This window comes from Miniopterus schreibersii, assembly GCF_964146895.1.
Source record: "Miniopterus schreibersii genome assembly, chromosome: 7".
NCBI lineage: Eukaryota > Metazoa > Chordata > Mammalia > Chiroptera > Miniopteridae > Miniopterus > Miniopterus schreibersii.
This window is the reverse complement of record NC_138108.1, coordinates 50851093-50873294: the sequence shown is the minus strand read 5'-3', so window position 1 is coordinate 50873294 and position 22202 is coordinate 50851093. Positions and strand designations below refer to the sequence as shown.

The 22202-nt window shown below is 34.6% G+C and overlaps 1 protein-coding gene across 2 annotated transcripts in view; it reads left to right on the top strand.

Annotated features, from left to right (window-relative positions):
* The window catches only part of MARCHF7 (membrane associated ring-CH-type finger 7), a 42060-nt gene that overhangs the window by 14805 nt on the left and 5053 nt on the right, over positions 1–22202 (top strand). Inside the window, exons 2-7 of one of the 2 annotated variants that reach the window (XM_081141737.1) lie at positions 466–630; positions 5519–5714; positions 7509–7676; positions 9220–10321; positions 13447–13616; positions 19151–19260. In XM_081141737.1, coding sequence (XP_080997863.1) covers positions 478–630; positions 5519–5714; positions 7509–7676; positions 9220–10321; positions 13447–13616; positions 19151–19260 — 1899 coding nt within the window. In that variant the 5' untranslated portion in view covers positions 466–477. The remainder of the gene's footprint in view (positions 1–465; positions 631–5518; positions 5715–7508; positions 7677–9219; positions 10322–13446; positions 13617–19150; positions 19261–22202) is intronic. The other variant, XM_081141738.1, reaches the window with a different exon arrangement.

Here is a 22202-nt window from a genome sequence, read left to right as displayed (position 1 = left end):
AAGTGCTCATTTTTAGACCATGACCAGTAATCAAATGGGGAATGTGTAGATTTTTCAGGCACATACAAAGGCCTGTGAGAGCATATTGTGTTAAGGAGTGTACAAATAGTACAATATAGCTAATGTTCATGGTATGAATATTGAACACCAATAATAGATAGGAATAGCAAGAAAATCAAGGGCAACTTCGTGTAGGAATTTTTTTATGGAGACAAAATTTAGTAAGGAAAAGAGCCGAGGCTCTGGAAACAACAAACCTTAGTTCCTCATCTCACTTTTACTATGTGTGCTTCGTTTTATGGACAGTAGGGAACCTTGATACACTTTAGACTTCTGCCTTGTAGAAGAAGGGTGATGATAGTTTTATATTTTATCATGGTAGATACATGATAATTTGCATGGGTAATTTTTTATTTGAGCTGCATGTTTTCCCAAAGGCAATTAATCAAAATTTGCTTTTCACAGGAAACCTTAAGAATGGAGTCTAAACCTTCAAGGATTCCAAGAAGAATTTCTGTTCAATCCCCCAGCTCTTTAAGTGCTAGGATGATGTCTGGAAGCAGAGGAAGTAGTTTAAATGATACCTATCACTCGAGAGACTCTTCGTTTAGACTGGATTCTGAATATCAGGTAACATCTTAATTTGGAATATATGTACAGTCTCTTTTTCAAAATCCTTGGGGCCATGTTTGTCTTTTAGATTTTAGGTAACAGAGTATGTTTAGAAAACGCTCAGCTGAATTTGAGGCATCAAAACTTACTATGTCTGCAGCAAAATGAATGATTGTTCATAGCAAGTAGCAAAAACTTATGTTTTTCAAACTTCTTGGACTTTAGAATTATGAATGAGGGATTGTGATCTTATATAAAATGATCATACTTTCCAAAGACTTGGAAACCTTTTTACTTAAAAAATAGGTATTACTCTAAGTATGAATTTAAGTTAATCAGTGTGGGTGACTTTGTCAAAGAACCAAAAATTGCATCTTTTTTTTAATGTTACATTCATTTATCTGACTTTTCTCTGTGAGTATACAAGGCAGCAGTGGAATAATTATTGTTGTTAAGTGGTTTTTGTTTTGTTTTTTTGCAATATGACATCTAAATATTTTGCTTTTAGACGACTTTTGGGTTTTTTTATGGTTTGTAATGACTGCACTGATTCATAATTTACATAAAGCTACACATGCTACTCTTAATAGCTAATTTTCCTTAAGACTGCAGCACTTTGGTTTTTGGAAAGGTTTATTAGGATTATAGCACAGTAGTTGTAGTATAAAGCTATAAATCTCAGATGGCATGGTTTAAGTTTAGAGCAATTTATCTTGTGTTTTAAATTTAAATTTATTGCATTATTGGCTGAACACCTAATTAAATCACGTGTGATTTGCTAAAGTCTGGGTTTTTACATAACTAAATCTTAAGAGAATCCTTTAGTGAAAATTTCTGTCTAAGTATTTATATATCCCGTGATGTAGTGTGTAGCAGTTATATAAAAATATTTCAGCACAGTAATAAGCATTTTGTAAAATATTCAGAGAAAGACTGAAGTAAAAAATAATTCTCTAAAATGTCCATATCTACATACACGCTCATAAACTTTACATGAACTGTTTACTTGTTCTCATTTTCAATGTTAATTGATATTGTGTGTGTTGTTTTTTTAATTTTGTTGGTAGACAAGTGTATGTTTGTCAGAGGTACACATCTTTTGTATCCTATGGAAATGTTGTGGATTAAATGATGTGACTTATTAAGAGCACAGAAGTATTTCCCCCCCCCTCTATTTATAGAAATATGTTTTCTTGTGTTTGTCTGAGTTTTCATACAGCTTCTTAGGAACAACAAGACTCTGAAACCAGACTATATATAGCCTCGACTGGAGTATTGCTCCACTAATAGCTATGTGAACCTGGGCAAGTTACTTTATATCTTTCATTTTCCATATTTAGTCAGGTTGTTTACATTTTTAAATTATAATTTGAGTTATAGATTAAATAATACGGAAGCACCTTATATTTATATAGTGCTTGACATTTTATAAACATTTTCCACTTTGAATTTTACTTAAATAGGACACATACCTGTGTCATTTCATAAAATAAGGATCTGAAGTCTGGAAAGAAGAGTGATTTTCCTCAGAAAATCACATGATTAGTAAATAATGTGCCTGAGCTTAAGAATCTGTAAGACTTCTGGATAGCATTGTTTCTTCTTTGGGGAAATCGAGGTTCTAAGTTCCGAACAATTGATTTGCTAAATATCTTTTGTTTCTTAGCCATTTGTAAGCTGGGTTGCCTCTGTTGTTAATCTTGCTGATATTTCTGTTAGTCCATGTTTGAATTTTTGTTACAATTTGAATGGTTGAAAACTATGATCATCTCATTTCTTTGGTAACAGTAAGTAGAATTTTAGATATTTTAAATAGGAAATTTATTTCTGCCCTAGCCAGTTTGGCTCAGTAGTTAGAGGTTCATCCCATGGACTGAAAGGCCGGGCCCCAGGTTCAATTCTGGACAAGGGTACTACCATGGTTTCGGGCTCAATCTCTGGCCCAGGTCAGAGCACAAGCAGGAAGCAACCAATCAATGTGTTTCTCTCAAATTGATGTTTCTCTTTCTCTCTCCCCTCCTCGCACTCCCTCCCTCCCACTCTCTCTGAAAAAGCAATGGAAAAAATATTCTTAGGTGAGGATTAAGAAAATATTATTTCCTATGAAACTGTTGAAAGTAAAACATTTGGGAGTATTCTGTGAATGTGGAATTGTTTGTTACTTTTCTGTATTTTCTGTAATTTAAGCAACTAATTCCATTTTATTTTCTCGTTTTGCTTTGTTGAGAGTGATTACTTTCAATGTGAAATAATAAAGTAGTAGGCTTTTTATGAGGTTCTAGGTACTTTTTTCAGTTGTTGACATCTTTTCTAGTTTGTAGATCAACTATTGCAGAACTCAATACCATGGCATATTTGAATAGTTATGTTTTCTAAAGAATTAAAAGAACTAGTAGTGTTTAACTTTTTATGTGTGTGTCCTTATCTACTACAAGACTACCTCCCATGGAAATAAATACATGTGTACACAGATAAGTAAATGAAAATAATTTTTAAAAATGGAATCAGGAAAAACACAGATCAAATACTGAGTGGGTCAAGGTTATCACATCGATAGGCTTCATAAGCCCTGCAGTGTTTTAAAGTTAAACATGGACTCTTGGTTTGGGCTCCAGGAAGATCACAGGGAAACAGGACCAGCTTTATAAGGTCTTTTGTTCATAAGGAAAAGAAATAATTTCTCAAAGGAAGCAACACTTGACACTCTGGTCTGAAAGGGATATAGTGGACTGTCTCCATGTAGTATTTATCCTATAAGTGTATATACCTAGTTTAGTGAAACTGTTTCTTGGTAAACCTCAGTGAAAGCAAAGGACATGATACAAAAGTGTACAGTTTAATGAAAGCAGTTTTGTAAAGCAGCAGCAGAGTGATCTAAATATTAACTTTCTGGTACTAAATACTAACTTTCTGGTAGTCTGTTGTGATCCAGGGATATCAAACCTTGGGGAAAGGGGGGTTGAGATATAAATTCTTAAAAATCAGCTAATGTCTTTTTTAAGAAAATTGAGAACTAGAATCTTACTCTTAATAGAAACTAGGTAAGACTTCCACCTTAGTGTGGTAATGGATACTCTCCAGCACATGAACATTTAAAACAGAAGAAATCAAAGTTCTGGGTGTTTACGTGTGGCTAAAGTAATTTTGGTCTGGAGAATTTAAAGCAGGACTTAGTCATCATAGTCAAGGCATTGATTGATAGAAGTGAGGAGTCAAGGATGAGCATTTTATTCTGGACTCTGTTCCATTATTGTAAATGATATAATTTTTCAGGACTAAGCACTGTTTAGTGGGTAACATTGGTTTGTATTTGTAGCACTTGTTAAAGTTCTTTCTTTAAAAGAACATCTTTAACAAGTTATGTCGCATACCATATGATTTGCCCATTTAAAGTGTACAATTCAGTGGTTTTTGTATACTTACAGACTTGTGCAAACCATCACCACAGTCAGTTTTAGAACCTTTTTATCACCTCAGGAAAAAAAATAACCCAGATCCTTTAGCTATCACTACACCTCAGCAGTAAGCAACCTTTAATCTACTTTCTTGTTTTGAGTTTCATATACATGAGTGGAAAACAGGCTATAAGGTCTTTTGTGACTAGATTCTTTTACTTAGCATGTTTTTAGGGTTATTCTGTGTTGTAGTATATATCATCAGTACTTCATTCCTTTTATGGATGAATAATATTTGTATGGATAATTGTGCATTTTTATCCATTCATCCACTGATGGACATGCAGGTGGTTTCCACCTTTTAACTATTAGGAATAATGTTGCTATTAACATTTATGTGCAAGTTTCTGTGTGGACTTAGGTTTTGGGTTTTCTTGGTCTCTCCTGCTTTCCCTCAGGCATAGTTAGGCTTTCTCTTTTCTGTAAAACTTTCAACATACCTCCTATTGTAGCCTTATTTATATTATAATTATTTATTGTTTGTTATCTGTACTCTAGAACTCTTTGATGGTGCACATTATTTGGGGTCTTATGTTTATCATGTGAATGTTAGATTAACAGACTGAATTTATGGCTCAAACTGTAACACTTAAAAGAACATTGTTTTTCTTTTTTAAGATTCTTTAATAAAATGAACTATTTGCCACGTACATGTTAAAATTATTATAAAATGTTTTTTCCTTTCTTTTCCTTAGAACTCACTTTTATTTTAGTCTTACGTGTCTCCAAGGAATTTAGGATTGTATGCCAATTGTACTTCCTTAGACTGTGTGTCTTTCTCAACTTTACAATGAAGGAAAACTTGTAAAATAAAAGGACAATTTCTGTAATTGTGGTTGGAATATTATGTTATTTAAACCTATATTTTAAGGAGACAAGCTAATCTTTTCTCTTTTTAGGCATTATACTGGATATACTGCCTAACCAATTAAGGAATTAGGAAGAAGTAAAATAGTTTGTACATTGTGAATGACTTTTGTGTTTAGGGTTGTTTTATTTTGTGCTCTTATGTTTATGTTAATAGAGAAAACCTTGAGCTAAGAGTTTTAAAATATGTGCTTTTTTTTTTTTTTTTTTTTTTTAACCTATTTCTTGCTTCACTGATGAAGAGATTCCATTGTATGACTGTATTCCTAACAGTGAGCAGTAGATTCAGGATACATTTTTTTATTACTTGAAAAATCTTATTTTCATAGTAGAATGTTCACAATAAATGTATATATTAATGTCTGTCGTGGCATTCCATTCACCTCTATGAACAGGAAACAGGTTCCTCAGAAAGTTGAAATATTACAACAGGAAAGCAAAGTGGATAAAGTTTTGCTCTTAAGTATTTCCTTGCCAGTTGTTACGTAGAAGAATTAATCTAATTCAGATTTATTAAGTTTAATATTGAATGCAAGCATTTTGTTGTTTCTTTAAAAAAATTTTTTTTTTTTTAAACTTAACAGTCTACATCTGCATCAGCATCTGCATCTCCATTTCAGTCTACATGGTATAGTGAATCTGAGGTAACTCAGGGCGCACGCTCAAGATCACAAAACCAGCAACGGGATCATGATTCAAAAAGACCTAAACTTTCCTGTACAAACTGTACATCTACCTCAGCTGGGAGAAATGTTGGACATGGTTTAAATGCAGTATCAGGTAAGAATTAAATTTATGTAAGAGTTACACTATATGTATTTTGGACTAAAGCCCTTTTCCCAAGACATAATATATTAAGCAAATAGAGCACATGTAAGACAGTGGGGTCAGAAATGTAGTGGAGTTTCCAACATCTTACCTTAAGTTAGTGCTAGAATTGAAATTAACTCTTCATTTTGAATTTTTGTTCTAAATTTGGTACAAATGTTTTACACAAACAGGATATTAACAGATTTTAATTAGAATAGCTGAAAATGTATGGTGATCAAATTGGTAAAAGTGACATGTTATAGGAGGTAAATTTTTTGTTACTAGGAAAGCCTATTTTTCTAAAGTAGGCTTTAAATATTTTCAAAGCATATCTTTTGTAAATGAGAAACATTGTGGTATATATTTATTTTCAGAAAATATAAAAATTATTTAAAAAATAGTTGGTGGTATTCTACTAGGAGTTTTATACTAGGAATTAAAAAGCCATGATCTTAGCCCTCTAATTAGATGTATGGCATTGAATAAGTCACTTAATCATTCTGGGATTTAGATGGCTTATCCATAAAGCTTTATGCTTGGTATTTTGTACTGACAGACATATTTGTTGCCTAAGTTGAAAAGATCTTTTGTTGAGAGGGCAGGAGGCTCCCTCCCCACTTTACTCCTCTTCAAATGAAACACTGTCCAATGCTTGAAATAGTTTTGAGACAGAATTGGTGATGACACAATAGGAGATAAAATTCTTGAAGTGCATATGTATTATCAATTGAATTAGTGTAAGCGATTCCTTTTTATTTTAATAGGCAGGACCGCCATTGGGAAAGACACTACCCATCTGAAGGATATTAAAAATAGTGTGGTGGGTAAGAGCAGACCTTAACTTTGTAGACAAACACCACTGTGCAGATATTTTTGTTCTCCTCTGCTCTGTGAAGGCGTAGCATTAAATACTCTGGGCCGTTTTCCTTAATGAAGAGGAATTATTAAGGCTATTGGGACTAGGCGAGGAAGAACCAAAATTTCAAGGTAAATAGTAAAGGGGAAAGGTTTTGAGACTTAATTTTTTTTTTTTAATATATCTTTATTGATTTCAGAGAGAGGGAAGGAGAGGGAGAGAGAGAGCTAGAAACATCAATGATGAGAGAGTCATTGATCGGCCGCAGCCCGCAACCCGGGCATGTGCCCTGACCGGGAATCAAACCCTGATCGCCTGGATCCTAGGTCGATGCTTAACTGCTGAGCCACGCCCGGCCAGGCGAGACTTAATTTTTAATTTATTTTTAAATGAAATCATATCTAACAAAATTTAGATTATAATTGCATTCATGCATTACTTCTTGAATAGGAATGAACCAGGTGTGGTGGCAGTGATAGTTCTGATAAATATTACATAGCCTTATGTTACAAGATGACTTTGATTGTGATTTTGGCTGTTTCATCACTTTCATTATGTCTCATGAAATTCTGCATTCTTTGGCAAGCTTTTGCATTTTTGTTCTGTAATCATTTTACATCATGTCTATATTGTATGATCTGCTAGAGAACCATTGAGACATTGGTATCATGGATAGGAATAGAGTTTAGTGTTAGAGAAGAATGTGTTTTAGTAGGAAATAATTTTATAAGTGATGAGTTCTTTTAGTGAATAATTTTATGTTTTGCTAAATTTTTTTTCTGATTACAACTGTGTAACTATAAGGATTTCTGTAATAAATCCAGCCTCCCTGTGTAATATGAAAGATTTTTTGTCATCAGAAACCTTAAAAGCTTTCTCTGAATTAAAACTTCTTTGATTATTTTAAGATTCTTCTTGGAGGCATAGTCAAGTTCCCAGATCTTCATCAGTGGTACTTGGATCATTTGGAAATGAATTAATGAGAGAGAGGAGAGATTTAGAGAGGAGAGCAGATTCCTCCATTAGTAATCTTATGGATTATAGTCACCGAAGTGGTGATTTCACAACTTCATCATGTATGTATAAACTGTATTGTTATATATAACTTATCTAATAATGTTATATTTTCCTCTTTATATTACTAAAATTACAGTACGAAAGAATAAATGAAGTGAATCTTATGTTCAAGGTAGTTTAATGTTTCCTAGTATACTTTATTTGTTGTTTTGCTTTTAAAAATGAAAACAATTTAAAATAAATGTACATGACTGTCCAGATTCTGTCTGCCAGTAAATTTTTTACTTGCTCTTTCCTTTTAAGAATGTATATGTCATGGAGTATACTAAATAATTCTTGTATATTCCAGTATAATTTGTCTTATGTAGTGTAATGTGTAACTAATTATATTTAAATTTTGAGCCAACTAGAGCTTGATATCACCATTTTAAGACAGTTTAGAATTACCTTAATATAACATGAATGTGCCTTTGTTTTCATTTAGTTGAAATACCCACACTGTTTGTCAGTGCACATAAGCTTAAGCTTTTCAAACATAAATACCATTAGAACAATAGTACTAAGTAACTGAAAATAAAAAGTGCTAATTAAAGTAGACAAATATAGCAGGCAAAAGTGGAGTTTGATTTACATAGAAGATAAATTTGTTTTTAAAGTTTAATTTACTTTAAATAATCGTATTGGGGCAAGTCTTTGGTTTATTTAAGACAAATGAAAGTATCTTTTTGTTTGCTTGGCTTTTAATGGATGGCCATTAGTGGATAGTATCAATAGCTTCTAGATTTGGGAGTATAAAAGTACAGGGTAGAATAGATTTAGCCCCTAATAGTTTATCCTTTCATGAGGCTGCATGTATTAACACAGTAGTAATCTAGCTTTTAAACTAGGTGTATGGAGAAGTATTCTTTATAAAGGAATGACATAGTATTTCTCTTCCCTTTGAAGTTTAGAACCACCAGTGGTGTACTTTTAAAATTTTAGATTTCAGGACTTTGTTCTGACTCATAGCTCCCAGACAGTATTAAAAAGCAAAGGTTTATTAGATGAGTAACCAGGGATAAGAACCACTGCTGTTACTTTGAAGGGGGAAAAAAATTGGAGAAACTTTTAGCTGTTAGCAGAGTTTGCCATAACCTTTGTACTTCACAGTAAGAAAAATGTGCCAAACACTGTCTCCCTAGGATTATTTTGCTTTTATTTTTATAAGAGTCATTTACATTGAATTATTTGGCACATTTAAAATTCCTTATTTGTTTAAATGTTAGATATTCTACCACATCGATTTCTGATCAACAGATTCAACAGTTTTACCTTCATCAAGTTGGTAGATTGATGTTTGCCTCTCATAAGCTGTCATTTCTTTTTAGTTTGTAATGTTTAGTTTATACAGAAGTGCTGGGTTTCACCAAAGGTATAGAAAGAGAAGCACATTTATGTTTTTTCCCCTATAATAATAGTTAAGCTGTGTAGTTATAATGTAGCAGTATTCAGTTTGAAACCAGTGTTTCATTTTGACAGTAATCAGTCGTTAATAAATGCAAATTTTAGTAATAGTCAAATTATTTCATGTAATTGGTTATTTTTTCTTTCTTTCAAAAACAGATGTTCAAGACAGAGTTCCTTCTTCATATTCACAGGGAGCAAGACCAAAAGAGAACTCAATGAGCACTTTCCAATTGAATACATCATCCACAAACCACCAAATGCCTTCTGAACGTCAGATCATGCCGTGTTCTAGGGACTCTAGTAGAAATTCTTTAAGATCAAATTTTTCTCCAAGAGAATTGGAGTCTCCCCAAAGCAATACACAGCCTGGATTTTCTTATATTTCAAATAGAGGTGAAACCTCAACCATAAGCAATTCAGATAGGGTTGGTTCATCTCAAAGATCATTTCAAGAATCTTCTGACAATGAAGGTAGACGTACGACCAGGAGATTGCTGTCACGTATAGCTTCTAGTATGTCATCTACTTTTTTTTCGCGAAGGTCTAGTCAGGAGTCCTTAAATACAAGATCATTGAGTTCTGAAAATTCTTACGTTTCTCCAAGAACCTCGACAGCTTCACAGTCTCGTAATGCAGCATCAGCTTCTGATCCTGATAATAGGGCATCGGAAGCTTCTCAGGGATTTCGATTTCTTAGGCGAAGATGGGGTTTGTCATCTCTTAGCCAAAATCATAGCTCTGAACAAGATTCAGAAAATTTTATCCAAGAATCTGAAGGTAGAAATACAGGACCATGGTTATCTTCCTCACTTAGAAATAGATGCACACCTTTGTTCTCTAGAAGGAGGCGAGAAGGACGAGATGAATCTTCAAGGATACCCACTCCTGATATACCATCTCGATCTCACCGTATTTTTAGAAGAGAATCAAATGAAGTAGTTCACCTGGAAGCACAAAGTGATCCCCTTGGGGCTGCTGCCAACAGATCACAAGCACCTGCAGCATCAAGCAGTGCTGCTATAGGTGGCTCCACATCAGAATCTGTTCACAGTGGAAGAAACACAGGAATGACAGGGATCCTTCCTGGTTCCTTATTTCGATTTGCAGTCCCCCCAACACTTGGAAATAATTTGACCGATAATGTCATGATCACTGTAGATATTATTCCTTCAGGTTGGAGTTCATCTGATGGAAAAAGTGATAAAACTAAAAGTGCACCTTCAAGAGACCCAGAAAAACTACAGAAAATAAAAGAGAGGTAAATTTGAATACCTGTCTTAAGCCCATAAAGCAAGAGCAGATTAGAAAAAAAAGTATTTTTAAAATTTCAGGGTTCTTATAACATTGATATCTAGAATTTGTTCCCGCTGGCCAAGTGTGGCTCAGCAGTTGAGCATCAACCTAGGATCCAGGAGATTGAGGTTCGATTCCTGGTCAGGGCACATGCCCGGGTTGAGGGCTCGATCCCCAGTTGGGTGTGCACGAGGCAGCTGATCAATGATGACTCATCATTAATGTTTCCCTCTCTCTCTCCCCCTCTCCCTTCCTCTCTCTGAAATCAATAAAGATATATTAAAATAAAGTAAAATTTGTTCCCTTGAAATTTACAGTAAGACGTTAGCATTGATGTTTCCTTTTACTTAGAGGTAAAACGGATGAGAATTAATAATGGAGGTAGACAGGTAGGGTGTCTACTACATTAAGAGATAATCTAAAGATTATTTTTAAAAAGCTTTGGATACAGATTCACACAGAGATAAAAATCTTAATCTCTTGCCTTGGTAAACTAGTGGGAAATTGGATTCCTAAGGAGGCCCAAGTGGTTATGGATTATTGAGATGATGATTTATGTACTATTTATTTGTAATTCTCACCTCACATCTTTTGAACGTAAAATTATTTGTACACATTTTTGTTTTTGGAAGTCCCAAGTATATACTGAATATTCTTTATATATTGTGACTATTTGATAGACCAGCTTAAATTTCAGGCTTTTTAAAAAGATACATTTTTATCCATTTTTAGAGAGAGAGGAAGGGAGAGAGAGATACAAACATCAGTGAGAGAAATATCATTGATCAGCTGCGTCCTGCATGCCCCTTACTGGGGATTGAGCCCGAGACCTGGCCACGTACCCTGACTGGAAATCAAACCATGACCTCTTGGTTCCTAGGTCAAGGTTCAACCACTGAGCAACACTGGCTGGGCAAATTTCAGACTTCTAAAAACCTCTATACAAATGAAACACTTTTTATAGTTGAAGTTGGCTTAAAAATCTCAGGTAAAAGTGAAAAGATGAAAGATCAGAGATTTTAGAACCAACTTGATTATTTTGTCATCTTAGTATAGTTACTTAGTTTTTCCATTTAGTAACTTAATGAGAAAATGGGATAGGTTAGTACATGTAAAATATACTTGTAGGAAGAATAGACTAATGTAAATCTGAGGTTGTAGAGTGTTTTGTTTTTGCTTGTTCATAAAGGCCTGATGTAATGGAATTTGGGGGGAGCATAGCTGTACTATCATTTTTAGGCTTTTTATAACATTGATATCTAAAATTTGTTCCTGCCAGCTGGTGTGGCTCAGTGGTTGAGCATCGACCTAGGATCCAGGAGACTGAGGTTCAATCTCATTTTAGATTTTTTTTGGTACTTTTAAGAAGAAATACATTCAAATCTAATTCTGAGGATAAAGGGATCTTCACACGCTTTCTGAGATGTTGGGCACTGGGCTATGATATTCCCATTTTTCCTTATATAGGACAAATTGTTCCATGTTACTGTTCTCTTCCTGCTTTTGAAATTTCTGGTTTTTCCTTGCTTGGAGAAAGATTTACTCTCCGCCCTGATAGTATTAATTTTAACATTATTGTAGCAACTTTCTCTGATTGCAAGCTGTCTACTGAGTAATATAGTTATAACTATTACAACTATTTCCTGTGCTCAAGTTAGGTTAATTTGAGTACAGTGGTGTAAGCAGCGGGCAAAGCATTACAGTTAGTGGTTTCCAGACAGAAACAAATTAAGCCAGCACCACCCTGTCTATTTTAAAAAGAGGCATTTGTTGGTGGTTTTCCAAGAGTTTGTGTGTGTGTATTCCTTTATTATATTTTTTGCTCACAAGGATTTTAAGATACTGTACATTTAAATTAGAGTAGTTCCCTCTTACATGCAGTTCGCTTTTCATGGTTTTAGTTACCTGTAGTCAACTATGTTCCAAAAATATTAAATGGAAAATTCCAGAAGTAAATAATTCATAAACTTTATTTTAGTTGTTAATCTCTTATTGTGCTTAATTTATAAATTAAACTATCATAGATATGTATGTATAGGAAAAACATAATAAATATAGGGTTTGGTACTATCTGTGGTTTGAAGCATTTACTGGGGATCTTGGAATGTATCCCCCGCAGATAAGGGGAGGAGTACTATAATAATGTAAAAAATTGAATCTCCCAAGTTAGGAATAACAGAAACAGTAAACTGTAGAAAGTTAAATCTAAAGGTAAAACAGATTTATGGTTGAGGTCATACTTCAAGCCAGGGCATGGACGTTACCTAACAGCTGTATACCTATTCCTCTCTCCACACATCTATTGCTAAATTTATTGGGGACCCATATAATCCAGATTTTATTTCAGTAACATTTAGCATTCAGTGTAACCAATATACTGAATACCTCTTTCATGCTAAGCCAATAGGGATTTTAACAAAAAATTAATTTCTTATATAGCTGTTATTCTACATGTTGACCTATTGAGTACATAGGTTAATGGAAACTGCTTCACACTTAAAAGCCTACTCTTTTATAAATCAAGATGATTTAATAACATTGCTGGAGATGGGGGAAATGGAGAATTTTAAAATCTTTTGTTTTTTACTGTGATTTAATACAAAAAGCTTATCAGTTTGAACATATATATTGCTCTCACAGCATGTAAATGAGAAGTCACTAGTCGATATTTGTTTAAGTCATTCAAGTTGTTTTAAAAGTTTTTTGGGAGATGGGGATTGGGTGGGATTGAAGTAGTCTATGATATTGCAGAAATTAAAATCTCTCAGGGATACTTGTGATTGTGAAAAATATGTAACTTAAAACTGTAGTACCAAAGACAAAATTACTTAAGTCATTTGAAGGTAAGTAATAGGATAGCTTATTTTATTTAACTTTAAAATATTTATTATACTTTTAATTTTAATTGTTTATGGTTTTTCATGGTAGGTAGTAGTAGTTTATTATTGTTGTTGGTTTTTTCCCCCTAACCAGAGACAGAGTAAGTAGAAATAACAAAAAAAGATATTGTTTGGGATTATGTATAACTGGAAATGATCAACCAGGATCAGTTTTGATAGCTCTGTTTAGGAAATGTGCCTTCTTTTCCAGCCTCCTTTTAGAGGACTCTGAAGAAGAAGAAGGTGACTTATGTAGAATTTGTCAGATGGCAGCTGCATCATCGTCTAACTTGCTAATAGAGCCATGCAAGTGCACAGGAAGTTTGCAGTATGTCCACCAAGAGTGTATGAAGAAGTGGTTACAGGCGAAAATTAACTCTGGTAAGCTTTTACCATTTTGTATATTTTGTTTTCACAAATTTTCCAAGAGATGCATGCATGTATTTTGATTAAAAAATCATTACAACTTATTGTTAAATTTATACTTACCAAAAGTGTCTTGATCAATTTTTGAAGCAAAAACGTTCAAGAGCATTAGTCTTGTATCTTAACTTTATAGTAGTGTTTTTTATATTTCATTTACTCAATAGACAATTTACTTCATAGGTATAATACAACTATAATGTGTTACTGTTGGGTAACCATTATATCATGTAAGATCCCTTTGGATCAAAGAAAAGTACTTATTATTTACCAGCTATGTGTTCTTGAAAAAGATTTATTGTTTCTTATGCTGTTGTCTAATGTTGTGCAGTAATAATAAGGTTACTGTAGAAACAAGAAGCATTTGTTTATTAAGTGCCTGTTGTGAAACCAGGCACAGTTCTAGATGTGAGCTATAGAGTGATAAACAGTACAGAGAAGGCACTTCCTCTTGTGGTGGTAATATTGGGTGTTAAAGGAATGCCTTGAGGTGAGGACATTTAAACTGAATAAAGAGGAGCTAGCTAATCCAGAATGAGGGCAAGAGCATTCCAGCAGAGGAAATGACTAATGCAAAGACTTGAAGCTGGCAATGATTTAGAACTGAATGAAGCTTGCTTGGTGTGTCTGGAGTATAATTAGAGGGCAAGGAGAGGGGTGATACAATTGAAATAAGAGAGATTAGCAGGGGCTAGTGCACTCAAGACTTTCAAAGCTAATGTCTGAAGTTAGATTTTTATCTCAGTATGAGGGGAAGCCACTGAAGGGCAAGGGAGTGAAATTATCTTATTTCTATTTTGGCTGCTTTGTGGAGAGTGGATTTTAGGGGGACAAGAGTATAAGCAGGGAAGCCAACTAGTAGTGATCTATTATGGTAACCAACCAGAAATCTGTCCTATAAGAGGTGGTAATGGAGGTGGTAGAAATGGGTGGGCTTTTTGTTATGTTTTGGGGGTAGCGTCTATAAGACTTTCCAGTGGATTGGGTGTGGTGGAGTGAAGGAGAAGGGACAATTAGGGAGGCCCATATTTTTGCCATGAGCAGCTGAGTAAATGGTAGGGTCATTTAGTGAAATAAAGAAGACTGGGAATGGAATAAACTTGAGTCAGGAAATCAAGAGTTCTGTTTTGGAAATAGTAAGAAGAAAACTAAGAAAATGGAGTGTTGTGGATGCCAAAAAAAGAGTTTTAATGAGGGTATAATCAGCCCTGTCAAATATACTACAAAGAGATAAGAATAAAGAAATGACAGTTGGATTTGGTAGCATAAATGTCCATCGTAGCTTGTCTCTGTGGAGTGGTGAGGTCATAAGCATGATTGGATTGGACTGAGGAGAGAGAAAGGGAAAGGTGGGATCCAGAGCACTTGTCGAGTAGTTGGCCTTTAATAGTAAAGAAGGTACTTTATCACAAGAAGGCTTGTATGGATAGGGGTATTGATCAGCTGCTTTGGTGAGAAGATGCTTGGGTTCCTATATAATTGCTTCTGTTTTTTTAGTTAAGGGAGGTAAGGTCTTTAGCTGATGAAGGGACAGTTTAAGAGATTTTGATGTGTGGGGAAAATATCCTAAGATGTTTTCAGGAAGTATCAGTTTCATAAAAATCAGTGGCTATAAATATGATTCACACGTGAGATACATGTACATTTTTTAGGAGTAGTTTTTAGATGCTTAGATGCAGCCACAGATTTGGGGTTGGGATCTCTTTTAAAATATGTTTTCATTGTTTCTAGAGAGAGAGGCAGGGAGAGGGAGAAAGAGAGAAACATTGATGGGAGAGAGAAACATCGATTGGCTGCCTCCTGCACTCTCCCATACTGGGGATCAAGCCAACAACCTGGGCATGTGCCCTAACCAGGAAGAACTGGCGACCTTTTTGGTGCTTGGGACGATGCCTAACCAACTGAGCCACACAGGCCAGAGTGGGTTTGGGGTCTTTACTAGACAAATATGAAGGGGGTCATGGGTATTTGTAAGGACATAATTGTGTTCATGGTAATTAAAATGAGGAGGGAATAAGTACATCAAAAAGTGGATAGTGAGAAAGTGGTAGGGTCAGTCTTTTGAGTCTCATTGACATTGAAGATAATTGCTAGAGTAGGTGAGTTAGAATGATGAGAAATTGTAGGTACACCGGAGAGGATGCTTAAAATATTGGTTTAGGGGGTAGTGCAGTAAACTGTTAAGACACAGTCAAAGGTATGACCGTAGAGTATGACATCGTGGTGGGGAAGGGTAATATTGGAAGCAAGGATGCTGAAGTCAGAGTCAGAAATGAATAGTCTGTGTGGATGTTGAAATAGCCAGGAATAAGTTGGTAAAGATGAGAGAGAGCCATTTGTTACAAGTCGTTAATGAATGAGAAGGGACTTGGAGTTTCAAAACAGCAATAGGTGTGGGGGGCCTCTTTTCCCGCTTCCTGGTTTTGAGATACAAGGAACTGTGTGAGGGGGGAGGGAAAGCTGCAGAGGAATATGTATCAGTCTGGGGGTTGGAGCACAGTGATTCAGGCATAGAGTTGACGAGATTATTCAAAAAGAGATTAGTTATTAGAAGAATTTACTTATTTAGACCATGAATACCTGAGGACATAGTGAAGTGACTAGTAGGGTGAGAAAGATGGGAAATGGGGTCAGATTAATAAATGTACATAATTGTGTGCTATTGAAGGTCTGATGGTGATACCTTGGAGACATATGCAAATAGGTTTTGAGGTATGATGGCTTTAATTGTAATTTGTTGGAGGATTCAGGTAACCTGTTCAAGCTGGAGATTATGAAACTACTGGAAAACTTTTTTCCTGCAGCCAGGTAGCAAAGGTCTCCTTGGAGTAGGGGAGTTATTTTTTTCTTTTAAGCTAGCTTGATCCCAAAGCTGTGGGATGGGCCATTTCACCTATAGCCCCTTCTTGGCTATGTAGTTTTATGACAGCCTTACAGGCTTTATTAGTCACTGCCCTGGAGTGTTACTAAGATTAAATGAGTGCTCAGCAATGATTCTTGGCACTTAGTTGAGGGCCCAGAAATGTTAGCTATTACCAAGATGAAGAACAGTTTGACTCACCTCTGATATAATTGCACTTGGATTGTTAGTGTGTTACGTAGGAAAACATATACAGTACAGTGTACTGTTAAAGAACATTGGTTTTTTGTAGTTAGATAAGCCTAGATTGGAATAATGGCTCCAACACTTAACTATAGCATCTTGTTTCTTAATATTGGTTCTCAACCCTGGCTACTGAACAAAATTACCCATTGAAGTTTTATAAAATACAGAAGCCTCAGATCCACTCCTGAATGTAAGTAGTAGGTCTGGGGTGGGTCTATAGTTCCATCATGACTAAAAGTGAGTTATACTTACCTCATAGGATTATTTTGAAGGTCAAATGAAATGATGTTTATAAATAGTTCCTCACAGTACTGGGCACAGGGTAAGTACTCAAATGGGTTTTATAAGGTTATAATAAGTACTTTCTAAGATAAATACTTTTAAGAAATGACCAGAGGAATGTAAGGATCTCAAGAACTGAACTCTTCTGATAAATTTTCTCAAGCCTCTCTCATAGTTATCATAAAGACCCCATATGATAGAATATTCATTCTGGTAGAGTGATATAAACATGTATTAAGCAGTTGCCATATATCGACAAACTCTACAGTATGTACAGAGATGAATAAATGAAGTTTAGGCAAATGTAGTCAGGGCTTCCTGGAATGAGGTGGGAAATAATGGTAAAAGAATGGATTAAGAATGTTTGGCCGGGCGTGGCTCAGCAGTTGAGCATCGACCTAGAATCCAGGAGATCACAGTTCGATTCCCGGTCAGGGCACATGCCCAGGCTGCAGGCTCAATCCCCAGTTGGGGACGTTGCAGGAGGCAGTCGGTCAGTGACTCTGATCATTGATGTTTCTCTCTCTCCCTCCCTCCCTCTCCCTTCCTCTCTCTAAAATCAATAAAGATATATTTAAAAAAAGAAAAAAAAGAATGTAGGGATAAATGGGTTCCTCCTAGTTGAGTATGGTCTTTTGAACTTCTTTAAGTTACTTATTCCATAGAAGAGAGAAATGAAGCCCTAAGATGTAAAGTAATTTGTATTGAATGATCTCTGAGATCCATATTATGTTCTCCATCAGGTGATATTGTGAACTTAACCTGATTTTAGTTCCGTGGTACAATTATAGTGACTATCTTACATAATTTGACTGAAGCAGATTTTGAGACCATGTAGACAACATATTACATCAGAATAGCATTCATTTTCCTTTTAGCCATTTTCTAGAGAATGTGTGTAAGTTATTACTACTGTCTTGGACTTTATGCCAAATTTTATTATTTAAAGAATTGTTGTTATTAAATAGCACTACATTCTAAGTTTAATGAGCTCTTTGAAGACAGGGGTTACTACTTACTCTTTTCTCTCTGAATCTCCAAAACCTGTAACATTTGCTTGGCACATAACAAGCACTTAGCAGATGTTAGTTGAATTGAATCTCATGTGACTTCTTTTAATTTTTAGAACAGTTTTTAAATTTAAAGCCCTATCTTAAAGTAAATACAGTGGGGGAAAATGGCTTTATGTTTAATTAGACAAGACTGCTACCTGCTTAATAGAAACCAGAAGCTAAGGAATAACCAAATGTTAAATGCATATGAGACAGAAGGGGAACTTTTTAAAAAAATTTCTGGTAAAATATATATAATATAAAATTTGCTCTTTTACCTGTCATTAAGTGTACAGTTCATTTACATTGTGTACATCCAGAATGTTGTGCGACCATCAACATTATCCGTTTGCAAAACTTTTTTATCACCCCAGACAAAACCTCTGTCCATTATGCAGTAATGCTCCCCCCCAAATTTGCATATACTACGTATTTCATATAAATGGAATAACGAGGTATTTGTCCTTTTTGTACCTACCTTATTTTGGTTAGCATAATGTTTTCAAGATTCATATATGTTGTGGCATGTATCAGGACTTCATTCCTTTTATGGCAGAAAGGAGCTGTTTTGATATGGACAAAGTGGATTTCTTTTTTTCCTCCTAGCCTAGGGACAGCACATTCCTTTAACCAGGAATATAGTCTTAGGTATATATTGTCAAATCAAAGATACTGGCAACTAGTTGTTTGAGATACTATGTTATTAAAGATTGTTTTAATGCCATCTTGCCAACCTACTTAAGGAGGAAGTAGGAAGTACAGATGACATTCCATTATCAGCTTCCCAGGATCAGTAAGGTATGAATATCTGGGAGGAAAAAAACAACAGATTTCCAAATAATGGGTGGAGGCTTAAATACCATAGACTATGACCTGACATGCATACTATGATTGCTATTTTAAGAGACATTACTGGTTTATGGCAGTAATCCAATCTACCTCCTTCCTTCCCTTCCTTTCAGTTTTCTTTATCCAAAGCTTAACACTTATAAGGAATAATGTTTTGTGGAGACATAGCAAAACTAAGCTTCACTTGTAATTATTTTTATCAGGTTCTTCATTAGAGGCTGTAACCACCTGTGAACTCTGTAAAGAGAAGTTGCAGCTTAACCTGGAGGATTTTGATATTCATGAACTACATAGAGCTCATGCAAATGAACAAGTTAGTATATTTTGCCTAATTTGGTAAGTGTCTATTCTATGCTTAAAGGACAACTCTTGAAGAAAAGATTAAAACATGGTCAGAAAACCGGCATTAAAATAATAAAAAAGTAATAATTTTAACATAATTCTCTGTTACTGCATTAGGTATTATAATTTTATAATTATTATCTTTTTCATAACTCTTTGTAACTGAAAGGCAAATAACCAAGTCACAGGTTTTAAATTTATTTAGATAAGATACATCATTTATTATTTATAAAATAAAGGCTTAGGAAAGTGGTTTCAAAATAGGCATGCCAACCATAGCTCCTCAGAGATGTCTCAGTTACGAATGCCTATGATTGCCGGAACATGATGAAAACACCAAGCCCTGGATTTTCTTCCTATTTTTTAGGTTAGGAATAATTTTTATGTGCATATCTGACCACATGTTCTTACTATCCTTGTTCCCTCCACCTTTGCCATTTCTGCCTCCAGCTTTTTGAACAAGTTATTTTATGAAATCTTTTATTCCACGTTCACATTGTGTGGTTTTTCCTCTTTAGTATTTATATCATTACAGTCTAGCTGTTACTTATATAATGAATAATGCCAGGGTTTCTCTGATCATAATAAATTTTTCACGTTTTCTTCTCATTTCTCTGATATTTTGGTATGTATTGATAACTCTTGTTTCCCAATAATTTTCATCACTGACTTTTGTTTCTTGAAAGTTTTAAATTTTTAAAAAAATATTGAGATGCTTAAATTATATAGAATGAAAAGTTCACTTCTTAAAGGAAAATTGGGGGGGTGGGAGTGGAGAAAAGATGTTAAAGGATATTAACTAGGATGATCCTAGAGTCATGTTATCCAAGTGAGCTTAGCATATTTGTTATAAAAAGAGATATTTGATGGTGAGAGAATGCGAGTCCTTAAAAAACACTTTTTAAATGAAGGGGTAATGTACCCCCCTTTTTTATTGACATGAAGTTCAGATAACATAAAAACAATTTAAAGTGAACATTTCAGTGGTATCAGTACATTTGCGATGTTGTGCAACCACCACCTCTGTCTAGTTCCAACACATTTTCATTTCTCTGAAAATCCTCATACCCATTAAGCAGTTTCTTCCCATTACCCTCCTCCCTATATACTCTGGAAACTACCAGTCTGAGTTCTGTCTCTATGAAGTTATCTGTTCTGAATATATCATATAAATGGAATAATGCAGTATATGGTCTGATGTGGACATTTATTACTTTTAAATGTGGGAATAAATGATGCCCCTTGAAAATCTGATTAAAACCGTGAACAGTTCTTGCAAAATATACAAAGGCACAAAACCTGTATATAAGTTAAGGGATTCCCAGATTTCTTGAAGCTGATTGTTTAGATCCAGGTTAAAAATCACTGATCTAGTGAATGAAACAGGCAGTTCATGTAGTACAGGTGCTACTCCAATAGTAATCATTGTGCTATTCTCTTGAGTCAGTTGTCCAAAAAGAATACCATTTAAGCAAGGAATTTTCTTAAATCCCCAAGGAATCTCTCTTGACAACTGAGCATTGGTACTTTAAAGAATGGGGGAAAGAGTATGGAAAGATGGAATAATGAAAAGAAATATTGTTTAATTCTCAAAATGAGTCAGTTTCAAAGGATGATTTTCTCCTGCCATTCTTCCTTCTCTAGGCACTCCATTGTGTCTCTTAAAGGTGTTGTTGGCTTTTCAATTCAAACAGGAATGTTATTACTCTTCTCTAAGGATTTTAATGTCCATATCTTAAATACTCTAGAAGAGTTAGGAAATATTAAGTAGAGTCATCGTAAAAAAAAAAAAAAAGACAGTTTGATTAAGCTTCCTGGCTTTAACTTCTTTGTTCCTCATGGATTCTAGTGGCCTGACAATTACCCCCATTTTAAGTGATTAGTTTAATACAGTTCAGTATTTCATTATCTAGCGGCTTCATCTTTTTCAAGGTGATAACCATTACATTTTTTTAACTGTAAGGATATACAGTTTCTTTTTAAGTTAAAAATAAAAGTAATTAAGGGAAATAAAGAAACTTTTTTTTTTTTAAATATCTTTATTGATTCCAGAGAGAGGAAAGGAAAGGGAGAGAGAGAGATAGAAACATCAATGATGAGAGAGTCATTGATTGAGCCCACAACCCAGGCATGTGCCCTGACCGGGATCGAACCCTGACCGCCTGGATCCCAGGTCGATGCTCAACCGCTGAGCCACGCCGGCTGGGCAACAAACTTTTAATCAATTTTAAATTTTTTAAATACTCCAGAATCTGATAACTTGCTGAAATTGGTACTAAGAACGTATAGTTCTTAGCTTGTAGATAGTTTGCTATATAAAAACTACAGGATGGTTTAGATTTTAAAAGTACTATTTGATTTGTAGTCTTTTCAAAACAATAGAACAGTTGGAATCAAAGAATTATTTGATGAACAGTTACTCTATTTCCTTTTTTAGTTTATTTTTTAAATTACTGTTGCCTTTAAATTAAGTCTCTCACATAAGAAACATTTGATCTATCGGAATAGGTTTTAGTTATATATTTTATTGAGTTAGCTATAGATGAAATGGTAATTTTTAAGTAAACATTTATAGTCATTTGTGCAGTGAAATCTCTTACGAGCTTTACAGAAAACCAGAGCATTCATTCTCCCATCAAATGATTTTAAAGTCCCACTTTTATGTAAACCATTACATAAAGGAAGACTATATGAGACTAAAGAGAATATTCACACACCTATTTAAACTTATTATTTGGCATTAGTAAAAATTTATGAAGCTATAAAGGGTGGCCTTTTATTTCCTCTTTTAATAGATGGCACCGTATCTCTTACTAGGAGTTAGACATGAGTATATTCCTTCTATCACTGTGCTATGACTATCAATCTCCAGTGTACTAATTTTTTGTTCTCCATATTTTTCTCGTTTGCTTC